The 13,707-nt window shown below is 40.2% G+C and overlaps 1 protein-coding gene across 19 annotated transcripts in view; it reads right to left on the bottom strand.

The window, feature by feature from the left end:
* LOC6584810 (potassium voltage-gated channel protein Shaker) overlaps window positions 1-13,707 on the bottom strand; it is a 180,046-nt gene that overhangs the window by 24,407 nt on the left and 141,932 nt on the right. For 15 of the 19 annotated variants that reach the window (XM_015161630.3, XM_015161628.3, XM_015161626.3 and 12 more), the window contains 7 exons: window positions 6,145-6,268; window positions 5,912-6,080; window positions 5,587-5,683; window positions 2,645-2,840; window positions 2,391-2,512; window positions 1,649-1,802; window positions 721-892 (listed from right to left, as the gene is read on the bottom strand). In XM_015161630.3, the coding sequence (XP_015017116.1) occupies window positions 721-892; window positions 1,649-1,802; window positions 2,391-2,512; window positions 2,645-2,840; window positions 5,587-5,683; window positions 5,912-6,080; window positions 6,145-6,268 (1,034 nt within the window). Of the gene's footprint in view, window positions 1-720; window positions 893-1,648; window positions 1,803-2,072; window positions 2,347-2,390; window positions 2,513-2,644; window positions 2,841-5,586; window positions 5,684-5,911; window positions 6,081-6,144; window positions 6,269-7,450; window positions 7,566-13,707 lie in introns of those variants that run through there. The other 4 variants (XM_044011454.1, XM_044011455.1, XM_015161632.3 and 1 more) reach the window with 3 other exon arrangements.

Here is a 13,707-nt window from a genome sequence, read left to right as displayed (position 1 = left end):
CTTGTATATGGTAAAATAAATATATCTATATGTTGTATATATAGATAGCTCATCATATGGATCCTACGTAAAAGTATATATGGGTAACTTATTCAAAAATACTGGCAGACAGATAAGATCAGTCGTTGGAAAAAGATGATCTTGAATGCGATGGAGCTTCGGTTTTGGGATTTGGATAATTGAAATGACAAATGAAAATTGTTAAAAAGCATATAAATCGACTTAGTATATCAGCTCAATTTGATATCGAGCAAAATTTTCGTTTTGTTTTTTTTTCATGAGTATTTGTATTTTGTGTTTTAAACAAATAGTGAGGAGTTCAAAAATGTGCTGGCTTTTTGTTTGTTATGTACTTAAATTATATGATGTATAAATATTTAAAAGTTTACTGTAGCTGTATTTTTGTTTGTATCTCTTGGTATTTTTAAAGCAGGATTTAAAAAAATAAATAAATGTTTCCTGGTATTCTTAAGGGGTAAATTGGTCGGGTCTGAATTGTTGTTGGAGTGGGTTCGTTAGAGTATAGGTCGCTCGTCGTAAAAGTCATTATTTAGTATCAAAAATAGTTGTTGTTGTCGTTGTCGTTGTAAGTTAACAGTTTGGTATAAAAATATGTATACAAAGTATATGTATGTGTGAGTATATGTTTAGCTGTTGTGCTTTCTTTTTTTTTTTTTTTTTTTTTTTTTGGTTTTGTTGGCTGCTTTGTTGTTAACTTACCTATAAATAAGAAAAATATAAGTAAACCTAATTCCCGCATTGAGGCTTTCAGAGTTCGTCCTAATATTTGTAAACCCTTCGAATGCCTAGATAACTTAAATATTCGAAATACTCGAACTAATCGTATCACTCGTAATATTGCCAAGGACATAGCCTGATTCGATGACTTGTCCTAAAAATTTATAATTATTTATAGATTTGTAGATTGAGATGTATGCAACAGGTTGTTTTGATAAGAAGGTAGTTCATATAGATAAGATGTATGTAAATACACATATGTATATATATATGCAAAAAGAGAATGTACATATATATATACATGTATGTGTATGTTTGTGTGTGGGAGAAAGTGTGTGCCACGAATTAATCGCTTCGATTTGTGTCTCGAGTATTTGATTTTAGTTAGAGTTAGTTAGTAGTTAATGTACAACAATGATTCGTACTGTAATACGATATTGCAAGAGCACTAGGATAGGCATTTATAGGTAAGTAGTATATATATCAAGTATATTACGTAGGCAGAAGCATTGCTATCAAATCATAAGCTGATTACATATTTAGGTATTCGTATATGTATATGTTCAATGTTTCTCGCAGTTGAGCACATTCATATGGTAAATATATAATTTTAAGAGAGAAATCATAAAGTTTCAAGGCAGGCAGTTCATTTATTACTTATCAACAACAAAAGAAAAACAAAAAAAGAGATTAGTTTCGCAATTTTTTCTATGAAAGAAATTTGGTATTTTTTCTTTCTTCTTTTCGAAACAGAAAAACATATTAAACATAACACAAATGCAGTTTATTATTCAATTTGTATTTTTTAATATGTACAATGACATGTTTTGTCGTGTGTGTTTGTGTGTGTGTGTGTGTGTGTGTGGGTGTGATTTAGCTTTACAGTTTTGGCCAAACAAAAATCTCATACCTGTGGACTGACTGGCGCTTTTGGAAGATTTAACGTATCCTCCTCTTCGGCAACGACAGTCGCTAGTGTTATAAAGTACGGAATGATGGCGATTATGTCGATAACATTCATGACATCCCTGCAGAAATTTAATTTGTTCGGACATGCGAGGAACCTGCGCGGTCACAACACAAAAAAAAAATATAAAACAGAAAAGAACAGAAAATTGTACCAACGCGTTTCGACAGAGACGTCAAAGAAACACAAATACACAGAGAGAGATAGAGAGAGAGAGAGCGAGAACGAGAAAGAAAAAGGGAGAAAGAGAGAGAGAGAAATAGTGAGAGCGAGAGACAAATATAATATGATTAAGAGTAATACAGTGTGGAAAAGAAGAAGCAAAAAAAGAAAACGTACAAATATATTACATATATATATCAAGATGTTCTATCCATTGTATGCAAATTTATTTAGATCTAACTAGATATTATAATAAATCAATCAAAAATAATTTAGCCAAACTTGGTCTCCTTTAAACGTCAAAAATTTGTTATTTAGTTAAGTTCCCTTTGAGCCTTGAATATCCAACAACTGCTTGTGTACAAGAGTAATTTAGTTTCGAAATCAAAAATTTAGTTCCAGATCTAGGATGCAGACGCCCATTAATGTAGCCCTCATTGAGTTGTGGATCACCACGAAACGATTCTAGGTCTTATTAACTGATTTATGGATAGGTTAGTGTGTTCTTAATGCAAATTCATACCTGACAGTTAGTTCAAATGTAAACCAAATAATACATAACGTTTCTATAAGGAAGAAAGGATCTGTGATGTCAGGCACCTCGTCCTCCTCGATTTTTGTGCCATTTGTTGTTGTATTGAACACCTGCAGAAGACAAACAAGCAAAAAACAAAAAACACACAAAAACAGAGAAAATGTCAAGCGATTTTAATAACAATTAGAGTCAGTTATAAATATTGGAGTAGCGTTTGGATGCTATGCTCGTCTGGTACGTACCTTGTAATGCTTAAATTCGGGTAATGTTTCTAGACAAAATATAACAATTGATAGCAATATAACAAATACACTAATTATGGCTACAACTCTGGCGGCTTGCGAGCTCTCTGGGTACTCAAAGAGCAGCCAGACTTTTCTTTGTTTCTCATTATCCGGTAATGGTCTTTCTTCCTCTTTAATAAAGCCTTCATCCTCTCTGCATGGGAAGATAATAAAAGATTATCGGTGGTTAGCGACATTCGTATATATACATATATATGCAATGTGGTGTATGTGTGTGTGTGTGTGTGTTGAAGCTTTCTGAAAGCTCATTTCGACTTGTCTTGGTGTTAGCCCTAAGCAGCATTTTGGTTTGGCAGCCAATCGCGGAGCTCTACAATTGCTGTGTACAAATTCAAATCAATCGCTTATCGATAAGTCGCAAAATCAATAACATAATATTGGGTCGAAATGATAAACATGAAGCGTTGCGTTGTGTTTTAAGTTTGATACGGTGCCATTTGAGTCTACGCTTAACTTCCGGCTTGTTATCTGGCTTCCTCCTCATCATCTTTGCTCCGGTTTGGCTTAAGCGACGCCGGCCACAGTGCCCCCTTTTATTGCCATATGAACAAAATTTTAAGCTGGTGGTCAAGTGATTAACAAGTGATTCGACAACGGCCTCGAGCTTTCATACTCTTTCGTTCGTTCTATTGTCATTGTGCAGCTGTCGAGTGTATGCGTGCGTGTATGTGTTTCTGCGTGCGAGTGTGTGTGTGTATTGGTCCTTCTCCCTTTCTCTGTATACGTCCTCTGTGTATTTCCTTTGTTTAATTCAATCCGCATGAAAGCCACAAAGTATGCAAAGCGTTCAATAATTGCCTACTGAAGTCGCTTGAATGAGAAGCCACAGATTTCAATACGTAGTAACAACAACAGGTTTAACAATAAGTATAGCTGCTATAAGGGTACGTCTGTGTGTGTGTGCGTGAGATATTTCTCGTTTTATAATATGAACTCAAAATTGTGGCTCTAAATGTGGCATTCGAATAGCTGAGCTCAGGTGAAAGGAGTGTAGAGACAACGTAGTAATTTAAATACATTCGTTTTCCCCTTTTGTGAACTATTCACTATTTATGTTCTCAGTGACTCACACTTCAAGTTTCTTAAGGGCAAAGGAGCGAGTAAACATAAATAACAGGCGTGTCACACTTCCAAGGTGCATGCCAAATAATATATAGTATATATATATAGTATATATGTATGTATATACATATATCATGTTCAGTATTTAGTTCTTCAATATAGACTAATTTACAAAATATATTATATTAAGAATGAATAACATTTTATTCCAATTATGGAATAATACCATTAATTTATGGTAACAGAAAACGTAGTATAACGCCTTCTTTCATTTCCAAATAATAATTATTGTATGGCATATAAACACCATGTCATATATGTCGTGTTCCGATCTCCACTTCATTTCACATTTATCATTAAAAATTGGGGAATGTTAATGCATGCACTGTTTGATTTTTAGTGTTCCATTCCCTTGTTTCATTATTAAAACGGTCTTGGTTTCGTATGCCACATGTTCCATTCTTATGTTTCATATATATAAAAACTACTTCATTTCACTTGTTATACTTCGAATACCACGTCTCGTATATTCATATAAGTTCTATATGACATGCTATGTTTTACTTAATGTGTTCCATTCTCATATTCCGCAAAGAAAAAAATTATTTCAGGTATGACGAGTTTGTTTTATTTATTATATTTCACTCTCATGTTTCACAGAACAATAACACTTCCATTCTCTCTCTATAATTGAAATACTACGTCTTATATCGTAAATATATATGGTATACGCATGTCATGATTTTCATGTTCCATTCTCTTGTTTTAAATAACTAAACTCTTGCAGTTGATTCGGCATGTATCAAATGCCACGTTTCATATATCACATCTGGTTTTTATACATGCCCTGTTTTCTGTCATGTTTCATTCCCGTGTTTCGTATATCATTTAACCCAAATATATGCCCTGTTTCGAATGCCACATTCCATGTGCACTACGATATGTTACTATGCAAGACATTTAATAGATAATAACAAGAGGCTTTTGGGATATGTATGCTCAAATGTGTCACTTTCAAAGACGTTCCCATGCTACACACATATGTACATATATTATATAATCAATATTTTTTAATATAGTTTAGTGTGCAAAGGTGTAAAGTGGAAGTAGAACTGATATTCTACTCAAATAATCAGATCATGCATATATCAAATACTGTTGCGGTCTAATGTGCAATATATTTGTTAGTTCGTCTGTTTCTGTGTGTGTGGGAGCGTGTGTGTGTGTGTCTGTTGTCTTGCGTGTCAGGTAACTAGGTGCCGTGTTGCATGCCTTGTGGGAAAGGAGCTTGGGTCAACAATTAGCTGCCGCCAATGAGCAAAACCAATTCGCTTTTAGCTGCATTTCAGTTTTTGAGTAAATCTTCATCTGTGTTTGTTGTTTTTAATTTTAACTGTGTAGAAAACAAGTGGGAAAGCTTTAGATGAGAATGCCCGACTCAAAGATGCGAAGCTACCATGACTGTGAATAGCAGTCCGTGCCCTTCAAAAATATTTCGAAGAAATTAAGGAAAAAAGAGATTGAAAAAAAAAAAAAACATTTGTTTTTTTTTTATAAAAAATTTAAAAATTATTTTGGAAGTTTTTTGTATTAGTTTCAAGATTTATTACAACAAAAATTTTACTTTTAGTTTTTCCAATCTTAAAATTTAAAGCGAAAGTGCATTAGATAGGGTATTTTTCAGTCGGGCTACTAAAGCATGCTCACTTGTTTCGTTGTATTTTTATTATAAATTGTTTTGGAATTTTTGTAGTTTTTGCTTTTAGTTTTGTAATTTTTTGTTTTAGTTGGGTACATTTATGGGGCAACCGGCTTACCTGAATTTATTAATTGCTTGATCACCTAATTCATAAAATTTTATTTCTTCACTAAATACGTCTAAAGGGACATTGACCGGTCTCCGTAGTCGGCCACCTGTGAAGTAAACGCAAGCGAATCGTAATCGTGTTGCATGCGTGTATGTGTGTATGATGGGCGTGGCATGTTGTATACAGAGAGTGGATGTTTGGTTTGTTGACATTGGTATGTGGTATGTGGTACGTGGGAGAAGAGAAGAGTAAAAGTGAAAAGACATTAGAGAATCGTTCGACAAAAGTAAATGGCACCTCAGTTGGTATTCTACTCATCTGGCTGGCAACTTACCACTCTGATAATAGTATAAAATCGCATCGAAGCTCGGACGACTACGGTCAAAAAAATATTCATTTCTAAGCGGGTCAAAGTACCGTAATCTTCGAGCTGGATCCCCAAGCAGTGTGTCCGGGAACTGATTTAGCGTACGCAGTTGTGTTTCAAACCTTAACCCGCTTACCTGAAATGTAAGCAATAACGCTTGTGCTATATGAATTGGTTGACTGGACCGATCGGGTACTTACATTTATAACGACTCTCTCGCAGAAATCATGATCGTGAGGAATGGGTTCAAAGTGTTGTGGTCCGCCACCAAAGCCATGACCAGCCCCCCCTTCTTCGTCTTGACTGCTCAATTTGGGCAAAGACCTGTTGATGAAACCAGACGAAATTATTTAATTAGATATGTTACTTAGGAGGATTGACTTAACAGCCTACGAAATAAACAGCATCGTGCAAAGACAGAGTGTTTATTCTACGAACTATAAGTAACGATAAGAGAAAGAGGGAGATATGGGCACATTAAAATAATGGTAGAGTGAAGAGACGTGGAGCAAGAAAGAGAGAGAGACATAGAGAGACAGAAAGAAGAGGAAGTGAGATGGGAAATATTCAGAAGGTGAAGGAAAGAGAATAAAAAGGGTTATAGAGAGGAAAAGATAGAGAAAGAGACTGAGAGAGAGAGAGAGAGAGAGAAAAGAGAAAGGGGAGTGAAAAGTAGAGTAGAGGTGATATAGAGAGGAGTAAAGAGATATAAGGGACAAATAAGAGAGTGGAAGAGAGACCGAGAGAAAGGGGAAGAGAGAGGGGGTGATAAAGGGAGGGAGAGAGGGCAGATGAAGACTCTCAGAATGTGGGAAGAGAAGAGAGAAATAGAATGAGCAAATCTGAGGGGAAAATATGAAACCAGACGTGCACAAAAGGAGACTGATATAAAAGGACAGAGTTGTATCGTGAATAAGTCCAAGCAAGACAGAGATAGAGATATGAACGTTGTCTCTCTTTATATAATTTTCTCACTTTAAATCCTAATTGTCTGTCTGCCTTGATTTCTACTTATAAAGAGGGAGCGACAGAGATGGACAGAGCTGATCGGACTGAGATTTGGCCAGAGGAAAGGAAATGCTTAGCTTTAGCCGTAGCAGCGTATCCACAGAATCCATTGTGAATGCGGCAACTAAAGTGAACAATCTAACTGCTGCAGCCATTTTTTAGCTAGACAGCCCAAGGCGAATGGGACGGGAGGAGATGAAGCTGTTATTTGTATGGAGTATAAATCTGTTGCCTAAGCGATGAGTCTGAGATGGTTTTTTCAGCTGTCGCCCCAATTAAAGATACTTTTTCCAGCATCTGCTGCTAAGTCGCAAGTGACGCGCAGGGAAAACCTGTCGGATTTATTTGACTACAGAAAGGCAAATAAACGGATAGAAATCGGGCGTGCATTCAGCCAGCCCTCCAGCCAGTTAAAACTTGGGCTGGGCTACTCACTCTGATAGGTTCCTTGGGCGACAGCTCCAAGCTGCGGCTTAAAAAGTATTTACAAGTACTTAACTCTCAAGAAATTCACAGATATTTGTCATGAAGCGAGCCAATTGGATTATATATTTAAATTTGCTTGGGAGTCCAAAGCAGCAGCAAAATGTGAAACTGAATTTCAATTTGAATTTGAAGCAAAGCGAAGCGAGCTGAGGCTAAAGTCAAAGCAGATGCTGATGCTTGATCTGAAGCTGAAGCACTTTGACAATCGTCTGTGCTTGTCACACATTTTTGTACAAATATTTCGTTTGTTCGTATGTGCGGAGGCTTTGCCCCTATTTGTCAACTCAATCTATTAAAACGAATGTCAGAAATTGGAATTTGTTTTGAGTGAATTCCGTATGCAGAATGAAATATGCACGAGCTGCATTATGCAGCAATCAAATCAAATGCTGAGCTGTAATTGATATTTGATGTTTGATATTTGATGGGCTGTGCGGTATTTACCGTTTAGTTGTTATTCATTTGGCTTTGCCTTTGGCTTTTGGGGCATGCAGTGTGGCAAGCCGCACCTGCAGCAGTCTCATCCCCAGCCCCAACCCCAACCCCAAACCCAGCCCCAACCGCAGTCACATGTGGCATACCGAGGCCCATTGAAAACCATTTAATGCGCATTCAACTGGCGGAAAATAGCAATACTTTTTGGCCCAATGCCCTGCCACACGCCACATGCCACACACTCCCGCACACCTGCACACCCACAATCACACACACATAACTCTACCTCCTGCACTTGCTGTTGCTGCTGCTGTTGCTGGTCTTGAGCCCGCGGCAGCACAGGAAGGCAATAAATGTTTACACATGTAATTGAAATTGTATTACAATCCACATAGATATGCCCACTCACTACACATATATATACATATGCATGCACATATATATATATATCTTGCAGCTATAGTGAAAGGCGTTGCATATGAGGAGGCGCCACGGCTGGCAAAGTGCCCAAAATGGCAGCCAAAAGAATTTTATGCAGCCTTTCGCCCTTATCGCTGATGTTGCCAACAACGTGCAGCTGTTTTCCCTGTTTTCATTTTTTTCGAGCTGCGGGTGTCCGGCCAGGCAATCCTTTGATACCCTGCACACATGCAAAGGTTTATCGAATTCTTAAATTGAAATTACAAGTGAAATTGCCCTTTTATCTTACAATAGCTCAACATTTATTAAGCCATAAACTATAGACGAACTAAGAAAGAGATGTGAAGAACGAGTGCTAAAGTAAGTGAATGCAGAAGAGCTCGACGTCTGGCCAAGTCAAGAGAGCATCGATCAAAGCAGAGCTGTGGCTGTGGTGGCATCAAATTTAAAATAGATTCTGAAGCTGTGCCAGCATCTCGTTGATTCCTTGCTATGCAGGGGCCCAGCCATAATAGATAACAATGGATTTCGAAATAAATATCAGACAAAAAAAAAAAAATATTAATAAATAAATAAATTAAATGAAATTAATAAATAAAATAAAAGGTTAAGTATAATATATGAACTTAAGTCTAACGTCAAATAGTTTTTCTCTGATTTCAGCAGCCACTACTATTTTCAAATAAAAATGAATAAATAAATAGCAAAAAAAAAAATAATAATAATAATAAAATCAAAATAATAATAATAATAAAAATAAAATAAAATGATATGAATTTTATTTAAAAAATAGATAAAATAAGAGTTAAAAATAAAATACATGTAAAATAATAGAAATTTATTAAAAAAGATGCTTATCTTCATATTCGCATCGAACTGTTTTTAAATTGTTTTATTTATTACTAAACAAATTTTTTTCCCAATTTATGACGTAAAACTGAATGATGGATAAAGTATCTTACTATTGGGGAGATTTGATTAAAAGCTTAATTTATGACTTTTTATTATGAACTGAATTCTTGGTCATTATGGAATATGATAAAGCTAAGATTTGCAGAATGGTAAACAGAAAGACAGGCAAATGCAGCTAAACAGGTGATTGCTGCTACATCGGAGAATGTTGTAATTGTAATTGTTTTATTTATTAATTTAACCACAAAAATTGTTATGTTGTATACTAACTTTAAAGTGCAAACGAAAAAGGAAAATACAATATATGCATATGTGTACATTCACTCATCGACCATCATTCGTAGGGTATATGTGGCCGTTGAGCAGATGCCGCTTAAATGTCTTCTTTCTCAATTTTTGGCTATCGAGGCGTTGTTGCATGGCATGTTGTCTGCCATTGGGCGGGGGGTATTTAATTAAGCGTGTAAGTGCACGGTCGGCGGTGCCAGAAATGACAGACGAGCCGAAAATCGCCAGGCAAACCAGCAATCCAGCAAGTGAAACACCTGCCCACGCCCCACCACCCACGCCCCAGGCATGGAGGCGTTTGGATGGCTTAATAATTTGGCCACATAATTGCATATTTGATGACTCGCATAGATACACAGCTCCACTTGCCACAGACACGATGGGCGTGCTAGGCGTGGGCGTTAGTGTGAGGCAACGAAATGCAATTCTGCATAATTGAGATGCCAACTGAGCCGAACACTTGGCCAAGCGGCAACGCCTGTGACTGACTAGGCCGACTGACTGACTAGTCGACTGGGCGCGATGCTAACTCAGTTTTGAGGTTATGCTGCATGCGTGTCGCGTTGCGTGTTGCATGTTGCATTGCGCATGACGTCAGCGTCACACGTCAACTGGCATACATATGTATATGTGTGCGCGTGTGTGTGTGTGTGTGTGTGCGTGTGTGTGTGTGTGTTGTTTGTGCCGCCTTATATTTTGCCATAAGCACAATCTGTGCATACGGATAATTAAGCACAGGCGACAGCGGTCAGGCAGACACACACACACACACACACACACACGAGTTGCGTTTTCACGGAGTGCGGTCGATGTCATCGTGGTCCATCGTAGACAATAGCTTGAACTGTGTTTTCCCCTGTGAAAGTGGAAAGAACTGAAGTCAACGTGTTTGCTGTGGGCGCGGCGTACCCAGCGACCTCAAAAAACTACCAGAGACTTACTGCGCGGCGGTTCGTGGAATTCCCAAGCGGTATAATTCGGTGGTGCAAGAGAGGGGGGCGATAGCGTCAGTGTTTTGGCGTCAGGGCTTCTTTCCTTTCCTTGTCTTTTGTGGGCGCGTAAATTTTGTTACTTTAGGCGTCACACTTGCGCAATAAGAAAAATCAGGTGCATTCACTCTAACAGCTGTTAGTAGTGCTGGAAATTGCATCGAGCAATCAGCTGCTCACTAACGTTGGTGAGTTGCTAAGCCTTAGCAAAGACAGCAACCTAGCTGCTGGAGTGAAGTAGCAGTTATTAAAAGTAGTGCATACTTTCGGGCTCTCGCTTTAGTCAAGTTGAGTTTAAGTGATTGCGGGTTGTAAACTCAGATTATTTTAGTAGCCATTGCCCACTACAGGCTTCACGCCGTTGTAGTCGGAGCAGAAATGGATGCCATGATGGAGGACGAGCTGCAAGCTTTTGCGCGTCGTTCCTCGTTGCAGCGATCGCCGCAGCAACAACAGAGGGTGTTGGCGCAGCCGTCGACTTCTAACCAGGCTCCAGTGGCTGAGTGCCAGGCACCCAAGTCACTAAAAGAAGCGTTAGCTCAAATAGGAGCTACACTAGAGGGTCTGTCTGCCTTATTTGGGGGTCAGCGGCATATAAATGCCTTAATGAGAGAGGAGCTGGCTAGGCTGGTCAGCCTTCACAAGACGGCCGAAGCGTTCTGCAACCGTTCGGTTAAAAACTGCGAGGTGCAGACCACGCCACTCAAAGTAGGCGAAAACGTTAAGGCAGCGAGCATTAGTGCTACAGTAGGTAGCAATACTCCCAAGCGGTCGAGGGAAGTTGCCTCCGAACAGAGGAAAACTCCCTCAAAAAAGCCGAGGCCCAATAGAAGTGCAGCGAACCCAAAAGAACCAATGGCTCTACGGGCTACAGCTGAATCTGAAACTTCAAACCAGGCCGCCCGACAGACAAACCAGAGCAGCTGGACAGTCGTCAAAGGGCGAAAGCCTATGCAAAAACGTCCCAGGACTGACGCGATTGCGATTTCAGGCGTAGGGGGTTGCAGCTACGCGGACATGCTTCGTGTAGTTAAAAACGACCCAAATTTGAAGCATCTGAGCAGCGACGTTCAAGGCATTAGGAAGACAGCTAAGGGGGACCTTTTACTGCAACTGAGTAGGAAGCCGGAGCATAGCGCTGAGGCTCTGCACGAAGCTGTAGGCAAGGCCTTGGGAGACCGAGCGGTAGTTAAAACACTTACCGAATCGGCGCAAGTTGAGATTCGCGATTTAGATGAGTTAGCGACCAAAGAGGAGATCTTGGAGGCAATTAGGGTGGAGTTGAAGGATAGCTCACTCCCCATTGAGGCTATCAAATCGCTTCGGCCAGCTTTTGGTGGACAGCAAAGAGCTACGGTTGCTCTTCCAATTGGGAAAGCTAAAACTCTGCTCGAGCTGTCCAAAATTAGAATAGGATGGGTAGTTTGCCGTATCCGAGCCGTGGAGCAGCCTAAACGCTGTTTCAAGTGCCTCGATTACGGTCATATGGCAGCAAACTGCGGCAGTGACTGTGACTTAAAGGGCGCCTGTTTCAGGTGTGGAGAAATGGGTCACAGTGCCAAAGCATGCACCAAGCCACCAAAATGTAGCCTCTGCATCCGGAAAGGTGAAAAGCAGACGGACCATTCAGCAGGCAGCTTCAAGTGCCCATCTTACCGTGAAGCTGCTCGTAAAATGAAATGTTAAGGTTTTTGCAGCTTAACTTAAATCATTGTGTTGCTGCCCAAGATCTTCTAGAGCAGACCATTAGGGAAAAATGTATAGATGTAGCTTTTCTCAGTGAGCCTCACCACTGTAGAACCAGCTGCCCTAGGACATGGTCAACAGACGTTAATGGCAAAGCTGCGTTGTGGGTATGCGGCAACTCAACGAACGTACTTTCGAATGTTAAGTCATTCAATGGGTTCGTACGTGGCCGATATGGTAGCTTGTGGCTTTACAGTTGCTATCTGGCCCCCAGCATGCAGCTCAGTGAATTCACGACGGTGCTCGACGAGCTTGCCGAGGATGCTAGGGGTCGGAAGGCCATTATAGCTGGAGATTTTAACTCCTGGGCGCTAGAATGGGGTAGCCCAACAACAAATGCCAGAGGTCGTATCCTACTGGAGATCTTCGCGACACTAGATGTTGCACTGCTCAACACTGGCCATGAGTACACCTTCAGTCGGGCGGGATACGGGTCTGTTATCGACATTACTTTTGTCACTTCATCCCTCTTTCGGGGAGCAACATGGAGCCATTGCGATAGCTATACAGGCAGCGATCATACGGCACTTCTGTTCACAATAGGTGAGCCACCTGCCAGGGCGTCAACATTGTGGAGGGAGTCGTATCGGCTAGATACTTTTGATCCCGCGGTCTTTTCAGAGGCCATTCAGTCTCTGGGTACAATTGGTAATGCTGAGGCCAGAGCATGCCAAATGGTAGCCCAAATACAGAGTGCCTGCAATAGCAGCATGTTACGCCGCAAGCAGTTCACGCGACAACATGAGCCTACGTATTGGTGGAATACGCAAATAGGTGACATTCGTCGCAAATGCATCCAGGCGAGAAGAAGCTACCAACGGGCTCGCGGTAGGCCAACGTTTCTTGAGAAACAGTTAGCTTACCAGGCAGCTAGAAGACAGCTGAAGAAGGCCATTCGGGCAAGCAAAAGAGAATGTTTTTTACAGTTGTGCGACTCAGCCGAATATGACCCTTGGGGCAGGGCATATAAGATAGTAGTTAAAAGACTATACGCAGGTAGACAGGTGCAGCCTATGGATCGTCTGGAGCTTAAATCGATTGTGGAAACACTCTTTCCAGAAAGTTTAAGCTCCATTCACGCCCCTGAGTCCGAGTCTGCTGATCAGGGCTCAACGAGCACTGAAATTGCTGAAATTGTTTTAGTTACAGAGGAAGAAATATCAGTAGTTCTCCGAGGTCTTAGAACCAACACAGCTCCGGGGCCGGACGGGATCCCAAATCGTGCGCTAAAGCTAGCCCTCGCCTTGCACCCAAGTACGTTCGCCGAATTATTTAACGAATGCCTGATCCAAGAGACGTTCCCGGCAAAATGGAAAGCCCAGAATCTGGTATTGCTACCCAAGGCTGGCAAACCACCAGATGAGCCATCTTCGTACAGACCGATCTGTCTCTTAGACACCATGGGAAAGGTGTTTGAGAAACTGATCTGCTCTAGGCTGGAGACTGCGATTGCAAGCGCCGGAGGCCTGTCACCAAACC

Source organism: Drosophila mojavensis, unplaced genomic scaffold, assembly GCF_018153725.1.
Source record: "Drosophila mojavensis isolate 15081-1352.22 unplaced genomic scaffold, ASM1815372v1 contig_136, whole genome shotgun sequence".
NCBI lineage: Eukaryota > Metazoa > Arthropoda > Insecta > Diptera > Drosophilidae > Drosophila > Drosophila mojavensis.
This window is presented reverse-complemented; position numbering and strand designations above follow the sequence as displayed.